Below are 23,324 nucleotides of genomic sequence, written 5' to 3' on the forward strand. Positions count from 1 at the left end.
AATTCTTTTCGTTTATCATTTAAAACATTTTGGCAGGTCCAAAATGAATGTTGTCGTTTACATGTTGCGCGCATTTATCCACTCCTTACTTCCCCACGTGGAATGAACCCGATTGGATATACACATGCTGGTGCTCTAGTGCGACATCTAGTGGCTGAATGTCATCTATAGCACCTTTAATGTCCATCTTCCTCAAGCATTCCTCCATGGACACGTGACTGCCACTGTGGCACTAGTTACCCATTAACCCATTAACACACTAACACTATTCCATGTGGGTGCCATTTCCACAACAACCAAGGCCAAATGACAAGGGCCCATCAAATTAGTTCCCAGGCTCGTTATCGACCGGGGTGCTTCCCTTGACAGATGCTGCCTTTCCACTCCACAGTCAGTCACAATAACCTCAGACAGACGCACTTGGCCCTCTGCACGTCACTGAACATTTTGGCTTGATAAGGAGGGTTAAAGATTGAAAAATACTTGTTGATTGCGACAGGACGGAGCCATCTGGACAGTGATAAAACAGTGAGAGTAGTTTTATCAAGTAGTTGAACAATTCCTATGGACTTTGGTATTCCACACCGTTAAAGGTGCACTATGCCATTTGGGGCGAGACATTTGTTTATGTTTGCATAGCCTGCAATGACAAGACAGATTACATGCCCTATACATACATGTAAAGAGTTATTATTTCAAATCATCATAAATCAAAACTAAATAAATGTAGGTGTTGTGAACCAAACGGAGAGAACAATTCTTTGTTTTCGGAATTGTAGGACATGCCATAATGCTCAGGTTGGGATTTATTTTCACCTTGTTCGCTGGGAACAGGGTGGAAATAAATCCCAACACAAGCATGATATAAGAGCAAAATGGCCACTGTGTGAATATGGTCAATTGGAAACAAACGGTGAAACAGTAACTTTTCAGATAGCTTTCCCTCCCAAAAACTGTACAGTGCACCTTTAAAATATAAGACAGGATATAATGCAAAATCAAAATGCAGAGTGCACCTTTAAAAACAAGCCAGGACCTAATGCTAAATCAAAATGCAGAGTGCACCTTTAAAAAACAAGCCAGGACCTAATGCTAAATCAAAACGCAGACGGGATGATGATCATCCTACATTTCTAATCAAACACAAGCTATGACGATTCATGACGTGTCGCCATAGCGGCGATCCCAACATCAAAAGGCAGTGTCAACAAATTAAAACAGTCTTTCAGTACGCCATCGACAGTGGCGGGACCATTAATTGTGTCGCCCAAGACACTGTCCCCATTCACTGCCCTGGGGCAAGGGGACAATACATTGTCTGATTCATTGGACAGACAGTGTGTGCGTGCGTATGCTTGTTGTCTGTATGTGGACAATCGTCAGCTTGTCGGGAGTGTGTGGCCTCTTTTATTCTGCAGTTTCCCAGTAGCAGGCACTCTGGCATCAGCATGTTTAGTTGCAACAGGCCATAAAAGTGATCCAACACGCAACAGCTTTGTGATGAGTGGGCCACTTTGGAACAAAGCTACTCCACACACACACACAAGAGGTCAGGCCCCAAAAACAACCATAATAAAACTAACCTTGGCCAATTTAGTGCTCATTCGTTGACTAGAGAAACAAAGTTTGTTGTCAGTCTGTCTACTCTGTACATGGCTGTTTGCACCAGGGACACCGGTGTCAGGAGAGTCCCATATTGGGACTTAAGTAGCCCTGCTACTTATTCTATTCCACTGTATTTTTTATTCTAAATTTAGTGTATACTCTACTACATGATGCACAATTGTACAGCCCTGTCCTATATTATATACTATTATACTTTTATTTTAGTTCTTCCATTTTATTCCACCTTAATTGTCTGCTAATGTTGCACCAAACAATCAAAACAAATTCCTTGTATGTGCAAACTTACAAATGTAATTTGTTCCCCTTACCAAAAGGCTATGTTCCTTGTAGCACGTTTGTGCTTTATGGATGTTGGTTTGTGCAAATTCCACCAGAAATGTCTACTTTTATGTATATACTTTGTTCATAATTGAAAAGCTCCTGCTTTTAACCAGGGATGGTCCACATTCTAAAGAAATAATTTCCGTCTGTCCAAAAAGCGCCTGCACCGGTTTTGGTTTTTGAGATACTGAAAGCAGAAAAAGTGGGTTAGTCTAAGCATGCTAGGAGGTGGGGGGGGGGGGTGCTTAGCAACATAATTGAAAATGCTTCATTTGATGTCCACTGATGTCCAACAGCATGCTTAGCATGACGCTGGCGAATGAAAACACTTCCCGCGTCGCAATCCAGTAAAAAATGGCGGAGCTATGGACATTATACAAATGTAACTGTACTTACAGTAGATTTCATTCACAGTCTTTGCTGCCCACTGTCTTTGCGGCCATAATAAGGTAATTTATAGGCTTGATATTCTATATTCATATTTCAAATTGCACATGTCCAGATGACAAAATTCAGTACCGTTACTGTATCTGCAAAAACCCCTGTAAATAATCTGCCCTTTGTTAATTTGCTTAGATTTTTAGTACACTTGATCTCAAGAAGGTTGAGACTGGGTTGTATTTTTTTGCTCAGCCTGCCTTTAACCTGCCTTTAGTCCTGCTCAGCCTGCCTTTAGTCCTGTTCAGCCTGCCTGTAGTCCTGTTCAGCCTGCCTTTAGTCCTGTTCAGCCTGCCTTTAGTCCTGCTCAGCCTGCCTTCAGTCCTGCTCAGCCTGCCTTCAGTCCTGCTCAGCCTGCCTTCAGTCCTGCTCAGTAGGGATGCACGATATTGCTTTTTTGACACCGATAACTTTATGCTCCTCAAGCCGATATCCGATATTTATTGTATTATAAAAAAAAAATTATGTATATATTTTTTTTGATAAAAAAATGTTTTTTTTCAACATGAAACAAAACATATCACACAATAATAATACATAAAAAGACTTCCCAGGACAATAACTTAACACCAACTTAAATGTGACCTAACCAGACAACAGAAACAAAAGCCAAGACAACAGTTTTGACTGATAAAGTGACCATATTTATTTTTCCAAATGAAAATTCACAATCCGTCAACAGCTTGTGGTGCATCCAACCTAAGACGCTCGAAGCTTTTTGTTCTTCTTTTTTCAAAGCGGAGCCTTGAAAAAGAGGCTTTGAGTGGACACATCACCACCTCTCATCACCACCACAACGGGTCACCTGCGGCATCACCACCGCCACGGTGTTGGGGGCCCGCGACGACGGCGCGAGCACGCTTGTACCTATTGACGAGTCGTTTGCTAAATTAAAGAAGTTTGACAGAAATTACCCAATGCCTCAAGCCGCTAGCTTTTAAGCAGTCATTGGTGGTGCAAATTAACCTGGCTACTACGGAGCAATAAGTGACTGCGTATTCAACCAAGGGTTGCATCACAGCCACGAAAGGGGCTAGCTTTGCTTAGCTCCTCGCGTCGTCGTGGGCTTCTAAGTTAACACAATAACACACCGTCGTGGCGGTGGTGATGCCGCAGATGACCCGTCGGGCTGGATGTATTGCAAGTTGTTGCCCTTTTCCCTCCTTGTGGAACTTCTGCATTGCATTTATTACAAATAGCAAGCGAACTTTTTTCTCTGAAATTCCGAGTACCGACGCGGCCATCTTTGTTGTTAACATCCGCGCTGCTTCAAGAAACTTGCGTGGCTACGTCACAGCCAAGAAAGGGAGCGCTGGATTTGTGTAAAACGCCCTGTTCCTAAACCACACGCTGTCAGTCGTACAACAGTACTGACAAAACGGGAGGAGCCTACAGTCAAAACAAACGCACTTCATTCAAATTCACCCACACCGCTTTTTTATTTTCCAAAAAATATATTATATTATCGGAGCTATTAATAACGTTATCGGGTTTATCGGGATGACGTCATAATTGCTGATATCGGCCCGATAATTATCGTGCATCCCTACTGCTCAGCCTGCCTTTAGTCCTGCTCAGCCTGCCTTTAGTCCTGCTCAGCCTGCCTTTAGTCCTGTTCAGCCTGCCTTTAGTCCTGTTCAGCCTGCCTGTAGTCCTGCTCAGCCTGCCTTTAGTCCTGTTCAGCCTGCCTGTAGTCCTGCTCAGCCTGCCTTTAGTCCTGCTCAGCCTGCCTTTAGTCCTGTTCAGCCTGCCTTTAGTCCTGTTCAGCCTGCCTTTAGTCCTGTTCAGCCTGTCTCTAGTCCTGCTCAGCCTGCCTTTAGTCCTGTTCAGCCTGTCTCTAGTCCTGCTCAGCCTGCATTTAGTCCTGTTCTGACCCAGGGTGGATGTGGGTCTTTGTGGAGGTCGTCCCCGCAAAAACCACAAAACAACATCTACATAAAAACTGAACTCCCTTCCCTCACCTGAGCGATTTCGTCGTAGTTGGGGTCCCGTAGGTCCGGCTCCTGGACCTCGTAGACCATCCCTGCTGCTCCCCACACTCCCTTACCGCCCGCTCCACCTGATGGCGCGAGAGCAGACGCATCAACTCAAAGTCACTGACAACACGTCTCAAGAATGAAGACTTCAAACCCATTTATGTCGTTTACACACAGTTTCTATATGAGCTCACAGGATGCAGATGTTCCCTTACACTTTTGGAACTATTGTACGTATTAACGTATCAGGCCTATTGTTAAAATCGCACAAAAACAAAAGCGTGATTTATCCTGCGGATTGGTTCATCCTGTTCCATCAGATTATTGAATTGTTAACTGTAGTTCATCAAATACTTGTTTGCGTGATCTGGCTGCATTGTCAAAACTTTCTGACGACAAGAGAGACTTGGGCTGGAAGAGGTGCGAGAGTGATACAAAAGAAACGTAATGAAAAAAGACTAGTCTATATGCTTTTATGGCTAAATGTATGTGAAAAGATAATTAAGTGTTTATTTTTCAGTTGACACCTAGTGCCTAAAAAACATTTTGCGTTAAGGGAGGCGTTAATTAGTCCGATAGTAGTCATTCACACCACACATTTAAAGCACAGACTTGTGCAGATTTTTTTTTAAATGTTCTGCCAATTACATTAGGCCTATATTTCTCAGTGTTTAATACAAAGGCACAATATAATGGCACAGGTTGGGCTCCCCAAAATAGTCTCGATGTTGTTCAATTGGAGACAGCTCTGAACGTCGCCAATCCATAAAGTCATCGTCCGTTGACACAAGCCTGGTCCAAAGAGAGCTCCCAGAAAGCATGCATCAATATGAAAGGGCCCAACTCGGGAACTTTGACAAAACCAAATTGAGGCTTCTGGTTCACTGCGACGGATTGTCTAGCAATTTCCAAGTATGTTGAAGTCGTTTCTCATACTGTACAAGAATGAAGGGCAGCAAATGGCTCCTGGAGGAAATGAAAACAAACCCGGATATCTGAAACTATGCAGACTGTGTGGAGACGCCACCAGGAAAAGTGTAAAAGGAGACTGGCAACCTAGCCGATTGTCCCCGACGTGAAGAGACCCCAGCTGTCTTTAGCAAAGTCAACGTTAAGCATAGTTCTATGATTTATAGGGTTGGGTAATGAACTCTGTACTTACATTTACATTTAGTCATTTAGCTGACGCTTTTATCCAAAGCGACTTACAAGTTCTGTACGACAAGCCATCAGGAAGGGCACAACTCTATCAGCTGAGTAACAATGTTCATCAGAGTGCTGCTACAGGGTATGTTAGTTTATTAGGACAAGTGCATGACAGTATGGTTAGTTAGGGTTAGATATATATATATATTTTTTTTTTTAATTCAGATAATGGTTGAAGAAGTGCGTCTTTAGTCGACGGCGAAAGATTGGACGTGTTTCGGCTGTCCTAACTTTTAAGGGTAACAACCTAAATACAAATCGGTACTACCGAGTACCGATTCACGCTAGATCAATTGGTACCAGATTTCGATACCTTTACATGTTTAGTATAGGAAGGAGTGTAATATACTAGACTAAGAGGGAGCCTTTTCCACAAATATATATATTATACATTACTGTCCCATCTCTTGGGTCTTTGGAAAGACCAGAGGAGGTCAGAGGAGTTTGATAAAATGTACCGAGGATGGCCAGATAATGTTGATATTTAAACATAATACATGATCATGCGATTTATTTTGTATTTTGTGTTACAACAATAAATAAAAATGTTGAAAGTGAAAAGTTGCGACTTATTTTTTTTAACGGAATAAAAAAAAGATTGTTATTGCAGAGAGAATAGACAAAAGGTACCAATACCGAATTCCAGGAACTGGTACCGGTATCGGTTAAAATGTGAACGGTAACCAACCCTAACGAGTTACCTTTCTTTGGCAGGCCTCGGCCCTTGCCGGTTCGGGACTTCCGGTCACTGACGCTGACTTTGCCCTTGGGGCTGTTTGGATCGCCGCCGGCCACTTCCCCCGACTCAGACAGCGAGTCGTTGGTGGAGTTGCGGGACGACGACTTGCGAAGGCGCCGCTTGGCTTTAGCCTTGAGCTTGGCCTCGTGGAGCAGCTTCTCCTGGGGCGTCCAGTTACCGTTCACCTCCACCTCGTTCAGCGGGTCGTCCTCGTCGCCATAGGGACCGTCCTTCCCCGCCAGGTCGTTGTCAAAGGAGAACATGCCTGTAATCACACAGAGGGAAATGTTACAATAACGGTGTGAATGTGTTTTGTCTAGTGATGCACGATATATATCAGCCGCCGATATGGCAGTTATTTTACACATCGGTATCGGTCCGATATTAAAAATGTTTTACATGTTTTGGCCTTAAATAGTTTTAAAATATCAGTCATTTGATTTCTGAAAATAAGTTACAAAAGTAAAAAGAAAATGTGTTTTGGAAAATAGCTCTTTATTTGATTATCATAAAAAAGTGTTTTCTATACAGAGATATCGACATCGGCCAGAACAGCAATATTAATATCGGTATCGGACACAATTTTCACATCGGTGCATCACTACTTTCGTCAATGGCTTGAATATTTATAGCGTTGTGTTCTGATGGTACTAATGATCAATGACCTCATTGACTTCAGTTTTATTCTATCCTATGACTAGTACTTGAGAAAATGTGTGTGCAAACTGAAAATGTGTGCATACTGAAAATGTGTGTGCAAACTGAAAATGTGCATACTGAAAATGTGTGTGCATTGTTGTGCAAACTGAAAATGTGTGCATGTGCACACTGAATTTCAAGCACATCCCGTGTTTGCATGAATTTTTGCTTTTACTGGTCATGCCATTTTGTTAATAATTTAAGTAAACAAACATCCGAGCATTTTATCTTTGCAGCCAATTCTAATAAACTACAATGAGTTTCAGAGATTGGCATTAGCATAACTTTACATTGTGCCGCTGCTGTGAATAAATGATGCACTGTTTCATAGTATCTCCTCCTGCACAACCATGTTACACAAACTCCAGTGTTTGCCTTACTGCCCTTATGCACCATAAAGTAAGAACCCTTTTGCAAGAGTAGCTTATCATGCCTCATCTCGTAACAGTGGCAAAATATGGTCCGTTTCATATCTTTCATCTGCCTCATTGGCTGCCAGCTATTAGCCTTATCATGTGGTAGCTACTGCCACACTGTAAACGATGGGAGTTAGTCACCTTGTTTGTAGAACTAAATCTATATTATAGCCATGGATACAATACTATAGTCATTTGACATTGAGTTTCTTCTGGTCAAGATGCAAAAAAATAATTTTTCCATCCATACGTTCCTGTGTTATACCGTGGTGAATATAAGTATGGTTTTAGAGCGGTCTAGGGTAATTCATGAAATGCTTAAGTTATGGCAGTATTAGGGATGGGTACCTTTCACATTTGAACCGATACCGGTACCCAACGGTACCTTTTTTCTGTACTTTAGTCTCAAGAAATTTAATTTACCTACCTCAGTCGTAAAAAAAAAATCCTAACTTCAAATAACTACAAGTTCGACAGTTTTCAGCTTGTCATTGCTCCGACTGCTTTGTTGTTTAATCAAGTCAAATCCTAGGTAAGCATATATTGTGCGTGTGAACGTTGACATGAAAAAAAAAAAGTAAAAAAAAAAGTAGTACCGACGTGTTTCGGTTCGGTGCCTCAAAAGTACCGAATTCGGTACCAATCCCTAGGCAGTATACGTCGATTCCATTGTAGACTTCCATTGTTTCTTGCCTGAACCCGCTATAATCTAGAATAGATCATAGCTATTATGTTCCATCATGAATGCATGAAGGGGGGGGGGGGGTCGTTTCTGATTATTTGATCGTCAGTAACGGCATTCACATCGACAATCAAATAATCAGAAACTACTTTTTTTGCATCTTGACCTGAAGAAACTCAATGTCAAATGACTATAGTATTGTATCCATGGCTATAATATAGAATATAGATTTAACTCTACAAACAAGGTGACTAACTCCCATCGTTTACAGGGTGGCAGTAGCTACCACAGGATAAGGATAATAGCTGGCAGCCAATGAGTTAAGGCATGCATTCCTACAGGACTGGACAATGTGTCTGTGAATGGTGGCTGTGAAATATGGATCCAACATTCAGAGGATGCGAGCACAGAGAAACAGCACATCTCAAGACGCCAGCAGCTGTTTGGGCTCCCTGCGTGGCCCAACGGTGTGATGTACAGCCACACCTCCAGATATTCATTACTCATTACGTGCACCCCCTGCATAGCTTTAGGTTATAGCGACAGAGGGGAGGCTCTAGAACCCTGGTTCCAAGGGTTGGGTACCGTTCACATTTGAACAGATACCGGTACCCGTGAATAGATACCAGTACCCAACGGTACCTTTTTCAGTACTTTAGTCTAAGAAAATGTAATCTACCTACCTCAGTTGTAAAAAAACATAAGTCCAAACTTCTAATTATTTATCATCATTATTTATTTAGAACAATTTGTTAATATGGATGTCACGTGAATCAGTACTCGGTAGTACTACCGACGTGATTCGGTCGATACCCTTAAAAGTACCGGATTCGGTACCCATCCCTACTGGGTGCCAAACTTCGTGTCCAAGGCACACCAAAGAGACAAACCAGAATCTCAAGGCACACCAAAGAGACAAACTTCAATCTCAAAGCACACTAAATAGTAAAACCAGAATCTCAAAGCACACCAAAGAGACAAACCAGAATCTCAAAGCACACCAAATAGACAAACCAGAATCTCAAAGCACACCAAAGAGACAAACCAGAATCTCAAAGCACACCAAAGAGACAAACTAGAATCTCAAGGCACACCAAAGAGATTAACCAGAATCTCAAGGCACACCAATTTAGTCATGGTAATCAATTAGGCAGATTATCTCAAAATACATTAACACACTCCCGGCCAACCACGTATATACATTATTGGTAGCCAGCGGTTGACGGCCAAAAATGTATATACATAGATTAATCTGTGTAGTTTAGTTATGGTACAGGGTACTACATGGTACCACTGGGTAGTTTACTATAGGGTAGTTTAGTTAGGGTACAGGGTACTACATGGTACCACAGAGTACTACATGGTACTGCATGGCACTACAGGGTACTACATGGCTCTACATGGCTCTACATGGCACTACATGGCACTACAGGGTACTACATGGTACCACAGGGCACTACAGGGTACTACAGGGTACTACAGGGCACTACGGGGTACTACATGGCACTACGGGGTACTATAGGGTACTACATGGCACTACAGGGTACTACATGGCACTACAGGGTACTACATGTCTGCTCCTTTGCAGCACCACAAACATGGGAACTCTCTAACTATCCCCCCCCCCCCCCCCTCTTTCCCCCCCCCCTCCCCCCCCTCCCTCCCCCTTCTCTCTGAGTGCCCGTCTCCTGGCGCTGACTAAGGTGATGGATGCCTCAGGGTCTTGGCCAAGATTGTAGTGACTGCTCTACATGCACCTCCGAGGCCTTGGATCAGTTATTCACCGCCGTCTGTCCGTGGTCCTGTCAACTGATTAACAGTATTAACAGACTGTTAACAGATTAACAGTCAACGCGGTTTCATTGCTGGGTTAAGTACTTCTATTCTATTCACATAATACGCTTACTTCATACATCTACTCCATTCACATATATGCCTACCACTTGTATCTATTGCTATGTCCGCCTACTACAATCTCATGAGCTGTCTAACGCCTGTCCCGTCTCCCTGTCTCCCTATGACTTGCTGTCCTGGAGTGTTGACCGGAGTGTTGGACGTCCCGTGACGAAGGCCGGGAGATTGTGACCCCCTCTGCGTGCCCCCCTGTCTCCGGAGGTCTCGTAGTGGTGACCGGAGTGCCGGATGTCCCGCGATGATGTCGGGGAGTTCGCGACCCTCTCTGCGCTACCCCCTATCTCCCTGTCTCCGGCTGTCCCTGAGCAACGACCGGAGTGTTGAATGTCCCGTGACTAAGACGGGGAGGACGTGACCCTCTTCGCGCCGCCCCTGTGCCTCAAATAGATCCGCTATCAACTCTATCTTTAATCTTTCAAAATGTTCAGTTGCTATTAGGGCTGCAACTAATGACTAATTTGGTAGTCGACTAATCTGCCGATTATTTTTTCGATTAGTCGACTAATCGAAAACCAATGTAAAAAAAAAAAAAAAAAAAAAATTTAAATTACCTATCTTTGTGAAAGTGGCTTTTCAGCTCTGGTCCAGCTGAAGACAGAGCAGAGGAACAGATTGGACATTGAGCATGACCTCAGAGTTGCTTGTCTACCATCACCCCAGACTTTGAGACTCTTGTCAGGACCAAACAACAACATCATAACATGATGATCCCATAGCAAATTAAAATAATGACTCATGAAACATTTGAATTTGGATCTTTAAGCCACTTTAAATGAAAATGTATTTGAAGAACAATACAGCAATCACTTATAACAAGATAAATAAATTAAATAATACAAATTAAAGTGGAAGTGTACTTTAAATAACTTTTGTTTGCTGTGTGTGAGAGGAGTCCGTGTGTGTGTGTATGTGTGTGTGTCTTACTCTGATCGCTGTGTGAGTGAGAGGAGTGTGTGTACTGTGTAATTTGTGTGTGTGTCTTACTCTGATCGCTGTGTGAGTGAGAGGTGTGTACTGTGTAATTTGTGTATGTGTGTGTGTCTTACTCTGATCGCTGTGTGTGAGTGAGAGGAGTGTGAATGTGTGTGTGTCTTACTCTGATTGCTGTGTGTGAGTGAGAGGAGTGTGAATGTGTGTGTGTCTTACTCTGATCGCTGTGTGTGAGAGAGAGGAGTGTGAATGTGTGTCTTACTCTGATTGCTGTGTGTGAGTGAGAGGAGTGTGAATGTGTGTGTCTTACTCTGATCGCTGTGTGTGAGAGAGAGGAGTGTGAATGTGTGTGTGTCTTACTCTGATCGCTGTGTGTGAGTGAGAGGAGTGTGTATGTGTGTGTGTCTTACTCTGATCGCTGTGTGTGAGTGAGAGGAGTGTGTATGTGTGTGTCTTACTCTGATCGCTGTGTGTGAGTGAGAGGAGTGCGTGTGTAATGTATTGTGTGTCTAGTCTGATAATCATCTCCTGCAGGGGAACAATGTTTTCAATGTCCAAAATTTGCTATGGGATCAGCATGTTATGATGTTATCTGGAACCCTGAGAAGCCACTCTCACAAAGATAGGTAGTGCACAAAAAAAAAAAAAAAAAAAAAAATTAAATAAATTTTTTTTTATGACTAATCGACGCAACAATTTCTCGTCGACGATTTTTTATAATCGACGTCGTCGATTATGTCGACTAATCGTTGCAGCCCTAGTTGCTATCGCTATTAGCTCTATCTTTAATCTTTCAAAATGTACAGTTGCTATTGCATGCACTCATCTGTGTTTCACCACACACATGAGTGCATGCTTACCAACTGTCCGTCTGCAACACTACTATCACCAACATCTAAGAAGGGAGATCCCCCCTTGAATGGCCCTTCTAAGGTTTCTCTCCTCCACACTGCCTGTGGAGCTTTTTTCCCTATGGTTAGGTTTTAGTGAGTTTTTCCTTACCTTCGCGTGGGGTATGTCTGGGAGTGCTTGCATTCTTTCATTTATTTGCATTCATCTAAAAATGTTTGGACCTTATGGTGTTCTTGTTCTGTTCTTGACTTATTGTTATGTTTTCTTCTTGACTTGTTTAAAGAAGACGTGTACGGCCCATGGGGACATTAACGTGTGTTGTCGGGCCCTATAAATAAATTTGATTTGATTTGACTCATTTTCCCTTTTATTCGTATACCGGGACTCCGAAGGTGCAGTACCGGCCAGATCCTGCTAGTAGCGCTGTATCGAGAATGCAGTAACCCCTGTTCCAGACCGGGTGCCACACTGAAAACGCTCCGGGCGCTCTTTTCTACTAACCTGAACATAGGGCTTCACCCGATCGCATTGAATAGTTTTCGGGACCCCCGATTCCTTATGCTGTGGTGGGTTATGTCGTCGACCAAATGGACATACAATCTACAAGATGGCGATCAAATAATTGGAATATTCTTTTTGGAATCCCACCGGCCACAGGTAAGGACAATTCGACGTCAATTTCAGCTTGATCGTGCAAGGATTTCATAGCCATCCCCCTGATCAGCGTATGTAGTAATTGTAATAACGAATCGCCGTTATTGGCAATCAATTAATCAGAAACTACCCCCGCGGCCCCCTTTCATGCATTCATGATGAAACATAATACCCATCATATGCATTTGATTTTTTTATTGTAGCGTGTGTAGGGACAAAACGCCAATTAATTTGGTATAATACACAGTGCGGCTTATAAATAGCCTCACAGGAATTAGCCCTGATCATTCCGAAATAACACTCATATTCCCTGCGGTATAAAATAGGAACGTATGCCGTATGGATTGAAAAAAAAATCTTTTTTGCATCTTGAACGGAAGGTTCTTACTGTCAAATGACCATGATATTGTATCCATAGCTAGAATATAAAATATAGATTTAGCTCTACAAACAACGTGACGCACAGTGAAAGTGTGTAATGGAAAGCTGGCCCAGCTATAGCTAGATTCCAATGGCTGTGAATGTGTTAAGAATATATTTCCCCTATATTGTACACTTGACAAATGATCAATTTTGACAGGCAGCAAGTCAATCAAGTCAAACATTGTATTTATGCATACTTAGTGCTTTCACTTTGGATTTGGCTGTAGCTAACATGTCAATATATGGATGGGACAGAGGAAAGATTGGCAGCACATATAAACAGTCATGACCTTGGCCGTGGCTTGTTACCATAGAGACAACAGAACTAGGGATGTTCGATATTGGCTTTTTTACCGATACCGATATAGTCCAACTCTTAATTTCCGATACCGATATCAACCGATACCGATATATGCAGGGTCCCCCCCCCTGAATTTGTTCTTACTTGCTTGCCTGGGTAAATAAAGGTTATAGAAATGTAAAAATACAGATACCGATATTTTCCCATATCACATTTTAATGCCAATATCGGCCGATAATATCGGACATCCCTAAACAGAACCCTTCATCAGAGCATAAATGATAAGATGTCGAGTGACACTTTGAATTCAGTCAAGAGACAGTGGTCAAAAGCATAAATAAGCATTTTACCACACCGCATTGAAACGTTGTGCATGGGAAGAGTGACACTTCAGATTATTCGCTGATAATTACTACTGAAGCTTCTGAAAATTCTGAAGAAACTGAAATAAAGTAAAATAGAACACATTCGTTCTCAATTATTAAGTTAAATGTGACGTCCCTCACATGCCAAGACGTTTTTCAAATGATTTAATTTAAGATGATCTTATTTCCTTAGTTGTATGAATTGCACCCAAACAGCTCCCTCTCGACACTCACAAATTAAATGAGAAATGAAGCAAAGATTTGGGGCGAAAAGTTAGCGAAACACTAAAGACTTTTTCCACGGGTGACGAGTGGAATATTTTGTGCAAAATTCCTGCAGATTCTTCTACGTTTGCTAGGGAGAAAGAAGGAGGACCGACCGACCAGCAAACAACACCACCACCTAGGAACTAGGAGTGCCACTACTGGCATGGAAGGGGGGAGGGAGGGAGTAGTGGGAAGCACATGGTTAAGAGAAGCGCTGACACCCCTTGTTCTCCTCCTCCTCGTTGGTGTCTTCTCTCGCTCTGACTGTACCCGCCAAGAGTAGGCCTGACTACATATGGCAGTGTTGTCGGGCCCGTCGCCAGTCACGTGACCAGACGGGGCGAAGCAGGGGAGGAATCTCAGAAGGTTGTAATGAACACCCCCCCGGGGCGCTCCCGCAGCGGCCCAAATCCCGGTCTGGGGAGTTATGGCCTTATAGATTTAATTACAGGACATGTAGACGCAGTGGCAAGAGGTAGGGAGGGGAGGAGGGACATGGCCATGCCACGGTGATGAACCCAACAGTGATGAGGGAGCACAACTCTTGTTATGCTGAGGAGGAAGTGAGCCGCCTTGGCCTTGCACCAGAAAATATCAAAACAACCAAAACTAGCGTCCTGCCGTGTCGATTACGTGCGAGTCGGCAGTGACCATAATTATTTTTTAAGTTGCATTAAAAAAAACGGGTTGAGATACCCAGCGATTGCGACACGGTTTGACCTTTGAAGGCCAGTGGTACAACATTCTGTAGGCGCGCGCACACGAGGCAAACCGAGCTCAACCTCAAATCAGAGGAGGAACACTCGCTGGCTTAGTGCTCATGTTCCAAACATTCCCTTGCTCCGCAAAGCCAGTAAACAAGCTGACCACGTGTCTTCTCCTCTTGAGGGCTCCTCTCTTTTCCCCCTCATAATATACTACATGCCCTGCCAGAGCAGTAAATTAGGAACTGACCAATGTCAACTAGCAAAAAAACAAAAACAGCCATTGAAAAAGAAACCCCCCCCAAAAAAAGAGCAGTGGCGAGGGAGAACAGTTGGGGCTGTAGCCAAGGCTGGCACAAGCACTGCAGAAGGAGCATAACAAAATCTAACCATGTAGCAAACACGGAAAAAGTCACTTGGAACCTTTGTGTTTGCAGAGACCATGTGCTTTTCTAATGGAATGAAAATGTTACAGATAGTGAGACATTGTCAATATAGGGAAATGACACTTCTAAAACAAGTTCCTATGCATATAGAAATAGGAGACGTGCGTGTCTGTGTGGTGTGTGCACTGGTCTGTGTACTCGTCAGGACTCAGTTCCCGTTGTGCAACTAAAATCAGTTAACCCGTCTGTTCCATCTATAATCCTGGAAAAGCCGCCAATAACAAAAACAGACCAAAAAGGATTACCAAACCCCCATTACAAAATACACTCCCTAGTTCACCACAGCCAGCTAAGCAGTGGTCTAGTTCACCACGGCCAGCTAATTTAAAGCAGTGGTCTAGTTCACCACGGCCAGCTAAGCAGTGGTCTAGTTCACCATGACCAGCTTATTTAAAGTAATGGTCTTAATGGAATTCAGTCTATTAGGGCTGAGCCCAAACGTACGAACCTTTGTTCGTTACATTGGCATTCAAATTCTAAATCAACATTTGAATTTAACATTAAAATATATATATTTATATATACCGGTATATATATATATATATATATATATATATATATATATATATATATATATATATATTTTTTTTTTAATGTGTCTATTCATTCTGTTTAAACCAATGGGGTTTATCTTCACAGTTGCAGATAAAGATTAGGCTACACTAATATTATAGTATTAAAACTGATGAGTTATATTCATTAAAGAAAGTTCACTTTATTCAAATTGGGGATTTAGTTTGAGGATATTTATTTAAAAATTAAAATAATTTTTTATTTTTTTTAACGAAGGTTCGGACGTCCGTTCGAAAAACCATGACGAAGTTCTAAGCCCAAAAACAGGCTTCGGGGACAGCCCTAGAGTCTATACAGTAGGACTTAGGGGGTCAGTAGAGCAAAGTTATCACAGAGCTCTCGATGAGATTGACCTAGTTCTAACTACTGTAAATGGCTGCCTGGTTTGAGGTGACCGTCCACTAAATAGATCACAGCCATACACATAAACACACGTGTGCACACACACACACATCAAGCAAAGTGTAAGAGAAGCCTGCACGTGACCTCCCCTACAGTCACAAGTGGCTACATCATCATAAATGGATGAAAACAAGATCCCTACAAGGTGCAGTGGTTGATGTCTGGAGGGGAGGGTGGAGAGGGTTGGGGTAGGTGGGTGGAGAGGGTTAGGCCTAACAAAATTAATAGTTGGTTTCAGGTTGGTTGTCAGTTTGGCCATGGGTAGGTAGGGAATTTATTTTATTTTATATTTTTATTTTATTCTTTCCCACGGCGACTATGGATAGGGAATTTCTTTATTTAATTAAAATGTTCACAACAACATGGATGCATGTACTCTGCCAGCATGTTTAATATCCATAATACTAAATTTTATGACTAAGATTTCTATGAAACTTTATTCTAAATTTTTTTTTTTTATATATATATATATATATATATATTTTTAAAACTCATAAAATATATTGGGTCGCACCTAAATCGGCAGGGTCGGTCGGCAACCTGAAACCAACTATTAATTTTGTTAGGCCTTAGGGTAGGTGGGTGTGTGTTTGTCCTCACGAGTTCAAGCCAACTGTCATTTCTTAAACGTTAGAGGATAGAGCCATATGGAATCCGCGTTCACGGAATCGCGGAATTAAGCAATAAAAATGGAATCAACTGTATAAAAAAAAAATTTACTTTCTTTCTTTTATGTTGTGGGACTTGTACAGCACTTTGTTCAACTTTGTCAGTGCTGTAAAGTTTAAACCTTTTTAAATCTTAGACAAACAAAACACTTTGTTTTCATGAAATATTGTAAGCCGTCATTTGAGGCTTTATAAAAGCAGCACAATGAACACAAATCTGTCAGTGCCGAGTCCGACCTCATCTTAACCCTTTGATCGCCGTTGACGCTTTTCAGCGTCATTCCACGCCATGCTTATTCTGCCGATGACGCTGTACAGCGTCATTGATATCAATATTTCAAAAATCTGTGATCGAAATCATATTTCTCCCCCGGAGACATTATATGTACTGGTGAGCCCCTGTCAACTCTCTAACAGTTCAAGAGCGCCATCTGGTGGCCGATCGGCAGATCGCCCAGGGGAGAAACAGGGAAGTGGACGCTGGTGCTCATTTCAATTTGGTCCGATCACTCGCTATAGGTCCCGGGACTCGAGCTCGACACAATGGATATCGAATCGATCCGTTGCCAATAACTCGATAAACAACATGATTTGGACGTATATACTATTATACAACCTGGAAATGGATCGGGTATTTCTATATCCCATAATAGAAAAAATTCTGTTCCACGCTCATCTCCCAACGGCGCGAGGAAGCTACGGTGAGTTTCAGCGTTATTTTGTAATGTCTTCTATACTAACTGCTCCAATGATCATATCACCCACACTAGATGAATGATATAACGTTGCCCACGGAATTATAAACGACCCCCCGCCCATCCGGTCATCATCAGATCATACGTAGTAACTTCTAGAAGTACGTCCATTTGAAATTTTTTATCTCGCGCCGATTGCTATCAAACTGTATACAATCATCAATATAATGCATTTAGGGCTATAAATCACGTTCTGGAGAAAGCTGCAGAAAACGATAAAAACATACTTATACTTTAGACCGTATTTTAGTATGAATATGTGAATGAAAAAGTATAACGTTGCTACACCCTGAACAATAGATATAGGACTTTGAATGGGCCATGGTAATGTCAATTTAGCAATACAATTTAAAAAGTTATAGCCCTGCAAAGAAGGGGAACTTCTCCATGTTAAATACGGCTGGCGAGGGATGGTAAATTATGAATTTAACCCCGGCGATCAAAGGGTTAAATAACAAACAGCATTGTTGCTTGTTGTAGTTAACAAAGAGAGGCAGAGTTGATTTAGCAAAAAAATATATATATATTATATATATCATTTATTTTTTTAATAATCAAATTTTATTTTCATATTCGAATCCCATGCCCATCGAACGAAGCTTCGAAACTTCGAAGTATTTAAGACAGCCCTATTAAATGGACTGTTATATCTTATTAAATTGTGGACATTTATTCATTCCCACTTATTAGACACTATTTCTGATGGTAAAATGAGCGTACAAAGCAAAATACAGAATTCTGAAATATTAAAACGGAATTTGGAAAAAATAAAACGGATTTCATATGGCTCTATAATTAGAGGACAGAGAGTGGTGCATCTCTGAGCAAAGAGACACATGCGAAAACACTTGGGTTTGGTTGTAAACACTGGCACACTAGGGGTGCACCGATATATCGGTCGGGTATCGGTATCGGCCGATAAGTGCCTTGTTGACTGCTATCGGCCTATAAGCTCAAATGTGCCGATAGCAGTCGCCGATAAATAACCATCAATTTGTGTAGCGTCAAAAGGCAAAAAAAAAAAAGTTCACTCGCGACCTACCTGCACAACGCCCGCCGTCCCCCACACAAGCTACTGCATCAAAGTTACTACTTATGATTAACAAGGCATTCGTTTTGTGGCATTAACGTTATATAGTTAGTGTTACACGGACAATAACATCAGCATATTATTATTACCCATAGCAGCAAGGCATTACTCCGAGTCCGTTCATAGCTCAGTTCCATTCCGTTGCTCATTCCGTACCCAACTACCCCCACACACACACAAGCTACTGCATCAAAGTTACTACTAAATATTCAACATTCTCTTTTGAGACTCCGCTTCAGACTCTTATCATTTGGCACTAAAAGCTAAACATTGTCACCGATATGGCTGTCCGCAACATGTCATTAATTGTGTACGCGAGGTGGTCGCTCAGTGACGACGCTAACATGAGCTACCGGGAGGCAGAAGACTAACGTTACTGGTGAAAATGTGATTTACGTTGGAATACTCCTTTGCCAACTTGCTGTACTTTGCTTGCAGGTCTGCAGCCATTATTGCTGGATTATGAATAGCCCCAACTTTAGCCAACGTAACGTTATGGCTAAACCTTTAACATTAGTTAACGCTAGCTTTCGGTTAGCTGTTCAATGCTAATAACACAACCAAGCGAACCCATCAGAGCTCCCCATCAACACCGCTCTGTCGGGAGGATGGCATTTAAGAAAGTATCTGCTGTTAAAATGACACAAACATTCGTTTTGTGGCATTAACGTTATATAGTTAGTTACACGTTCAATTACATCAGCATAGTATTTACCCGAAGATAGCAAGCAAGCCGTTCATAGCTCGGTTCCATTCCGTACCAAACTACCCATTCTGCAATCTGTTAATAAAGTTTTCAACCAGACAAATGTATAGAAAGGCTTTTTTTATTATAACATTTGTTGCAGTAAAATCATTGTGTCTCGTTTGGCCATCCTGTGGAGCGCGCTGGTCGGCGGGCACTGCCGGGCAGCTAACGTATTAGCTTGTTGTGGTTCTGAGTTTGACTCGCATTCTCGCAAGCAGATCAATGGCGGCATGCCCCGAAGTAGAAAATGAATAAACGCTTGCCGATTGGTGGTAAGAACAGCAGGAGGTGGGTGCTAGCGGTGTGGCGTAATTGGCCGAATCGACTGTCAATCAAAATGGTTCCATTGCATTGGTTGAGAGAATAGTATCCCGCTGCAGGCCGCCATAATGGTTCCATTGCATTGGTTGAAAGCTCTGGTTGAGAAAATAGTATCCCTCTGCAGGCCGCCAGACGATACTGGGAGAGGGATAGTGATACCATAAACATATTTCTTGAGGTTTCCTTTTTTTAAGTAAGTAAAGAGGCCTACAAATACAAACATACAAATATACAGTAGTTTCATTAAAAATATTAAAAAAATAAAAAATAAAAATATTAAAAAAAATTACAAATACTTATTTTCTGCCACAAGTATCGGTATCGGCCGATTGTGTTAGTTGAACAATCGGTATCAGTATCCAATTTTCATATCGGTGCACCCCTATGGCACACTTTGCATTTTTATCTTCAACCCCGCAATGAATAACTGATAAGTGAATGAGTAACTGGATAAATGGCGGGTAAGAACACTAGTGAAGCAATCATATTATAAAACCCTCCTCAGAATCAACTTGCACGTGACGGAATGTAAATGACCTTCATATGCATTTAGCCAATTTCCATAGATATTTCCATATGCATTTTTAGCCAATTTCCATAGATATTTCCATTAGCGTTATCAACTACTGTCAGCACTTAATATCAGCCACCCATTACAGTTCCCAATTCAGTGTTTTCATGATGATGCAATTCCAACCAATATGACACAATGCCTTCAACACAGCTCACTGGCCACAGTTGTCATTGTATTAATATGTTATTTCATTATTTGTCTTCCAAGATGTCATAGATGCTGATGATGTAGGGCTGACCTTCGAAGCTTTTTTTGGCAATCAAAGCTTCGGGGCCGAGCTTCGATTTTAATTCGAAGCTTCGAGAATTTTCTTTTAATATTATTATTATTATATTTTTTGTATCTTATGTTGTGGGACTTGTACAGCACTTTGGTAAACGTTGTTGTTTTTAAATGTGCTCTATAAATAAAGTGGATTGGATTAATTAAGTAGCCCCTTTCGTGACTGTGACGCAGCCAACAAGGTTTCACTCGGCTGCGCAGCGCTGCCTGGGTGCAGTGGGGCTGCTCTCACAGCCAACGACATGACATAATTATGTTGCAACCTTCGTCTATCAAGCAAACAATTATATAAATATTTATATGTATTTGATTGAGACAAAGGCAGAATTTGACTTAATTAAGCACGTTTTATTAAGACATATTTTTATATGGGTCGGGACACTTTAAAAAAGCAGCACAATGAACACAAATCTGTCCGACATAGTCTTAAATAACAAACGGCATTGCTTCGCTTCTTCGTCGACATGTCTGCTGCACATGTCCTTGTTGTTTTCAACACAGATAATCTCCACGTGCTTGTTGTAGAGAGGTGGAGTCGAGGTGCCGCTTACTTTCGTTAGGCCTAACAAAATTAATAGTTGGTTTCCGGTTGCCGACCGACCCTGCCGATTTAGGTGCGACCCAATATATTTTATGAGTTTTTTTTTTTTAAACTATAAATTTTTTTTTTTTTTTTTTAAGAATACAGTTTCATAGAAATCTTAGTCAAACATTTAGTATTATGGATATTAAACATGCTGGCAGAGTACATGCATCCATGTTGTTGTGAACATTTTAATTAAATAAAGAAATTCCCTATCCATAGTCGCCGTGGGAAAGAATTAAATAAAAAAATAAAATCAAATAAATTCCCTACCTACCCATGGCCAAACTGACAACCAACAGGAAACCAACAATATATTTTACTTTGCCTTGGAATGGAGGTGGGAAGGCGCCGCTTACTTTCGTTTCATTGGAATGGAGGCGCAAGATTTTGGAGGCACAAAAAAAATTATATATATATATATTTTTTTAAACTTAGATTTTTTTTTATGTTCGAAGCTTGTGCCATCGAACGAAGCTTCGAAGTATTTAAGACAGCCCTAGGTAACAACACATTGAGTTCAGTTTGCCATAATACACAATTTATGACTGGAGGGGAGGGTGGAGATGGTTGGGGTAGGTGGGTGGAGAGGGTTAGGGTAGGTGGGTGTATTTGTCCTCACGAGTTCAAGCAAACTGTCATTTCTTAAACGTTAGAGGACAGAGAGTGGTGCATCTCTGAGCAAAGAGACGCATGCCAAAACATTTGGGTTCGGTTGTAAACATTGGCACACTTTGCATTTTTATATTCAACACCGCAATGAATAACCGATAATAAGTGAATGAGTAACTGGATAAATGGCGGGTAAGGACACTAGCGAAGCAATCATATTATAAACCCTCCTCAGAATCAACTTGCATGTGACGGAATGTAAATTACCTTCATATGCATTTATCCAATTTCCATAGATATTTCCATATGCATTTAGCCAATTTCCATAGATATTTCCATTAGCGTTATCAACTACTGTCAGCACTTAATATCAGCCACCCATTACAGTTCCCAATTCACAGTGTTTTCAACTTTTCATGATGATGCAATTCCAACCAATATGACACAATGCCTTCAACACAGCTCACTGGCCACAGTTGTCATTGTATTAATATGTTATTTCATTACAATCACCCTATTGCCTTCCAAGATGTCTGAGATGCTGATGATGTAATAATGCAATACAATGGTTAAGTAGGTAAGAACACAGAGTTCAGTTTGCAATACACAATTAGCATGGCTTTAAGTAATATTGTTGTGATATCTAGCCTCGACTTTTTGACCTTCATAAAATGAAATAAAAAAAGGTTTTAAATGTTTTGTAACAAAGGATCAAAATAGCCATGAAAGTAGCTTTGCACACCCACCACTTCCTGTGAAACTGAGCTAAGCTCTCATGTACTGTGGTCTCCGTTAAGATACTGAAAACATGTGACAATTTGCACAGAATGTTTATTTTAAAACTTAGGAGTAATAAGAAATGATTAAGTCGACTAATAGTCATAAGACTGTCAACTCAATCAGGCTGGTTGATTTCATAGACAAATGTGTAAAATTGTGTTTTCCACATGCAACCGTGCAGATTTGATGTTCAGAGGTGAAAATCTGTTTAGTGAAATAACATTCAGCTTGAGGGAAAGAATAAAAACATAGAAAATCAACTAACAAACTCTTGGATCAAATGGCCGATTAATGGTGTGACCAACTAACACTAGGCACTCACTACACTCTCTTAGCTCTGATTTTCCGGTCCCAGTCAAATTGTTTAGATCCGAGACAAGCGCTCCTTGACGAAGAAGCAAACTCGTGCTCGCATCCATCACAGACGCTCGTCTGTGGCTCAGAGACGTGTCTGAGCGCTTCAGAGATGCGCTCTGAGCCGGTCTTTGACTCGTCCCCGGACCCCCGACATCCTGGTATTTTTCAAGAACGTATAAGTTATTGGCACAAAATCGGCATTGCTTCTATAGTGCGAGCGATGTTGTGACAAGTCCCAAGAGCGGCAGAGAGCAGCGATATCCAACGAGAGAGCAAAAGAAAACCGGAGGGAGGAGGCAGACACAACTACAAAACAATAATATATCATTGTGGACTGGCCTCAAATGTATTATAATCACAACCGGGAAAGAGGAGGGGTGGAGAGACATCGTCCCTGCTCTCCAAGAGCCAGCTGAGCAAAATAGCTTGAGGTTTTCAGGTTTTAACAAGAAGAGAGCTAGGGGTGAGGGGGTTGAATGAGCGAGAGAGAGAGGTTATTAGTGAACCTCATCTGTGCTCAATTGTCAAGCATGGGTTCGCTTGCTGGTTTAAACAAGTACAGTTAGTACCAATAAGAATATTGCTGAATGCTGAATGGGTGTCCTGTCATGAAACGACTG

At 41.6% G+C, this 23,324-nt stretch overlaps 1 protein-coding gene across 1 annotated transcript in view; it reads right to left on the minus strand.

Moving 5' to 3' along the window:
- pdcd4a (programmed cell death 4a) overlaps positions 1–23,324 on the minus strand; it is a 55,365-nt gene that overhangs the window by 26,179 nt on the left and 5,862 nt on the right. Inside the window, exons 2-3 of the mRNA XM_084318575.1 lie at positions 6,269–6,571; positions 4,347–4,444 (exon numbers count right to left, since the gene is read on the minus strand). Of these exons, the coding sequence (XP_084174701.1) occupies positions 4,347–4,444; positions 6,269–6,571 (401 nt within the window). The remainder of the gene's footprint in view (positions 1–4,346; positions 4,445–6,268; positions 6,572–23,324) is intronic.

Source organism: Notolepis coatsorum, assembly GCF_963971535.1.
Source record: "Notolepis coatsorum genome assembly, chromosome: 7".
NCBI classification, from domain to species: Eukaryota; Metazoa; Chordata; class Actinopteri; order Aulopiformes; family Paralepididae; genus Notolepis; species Notolepis coatsorum.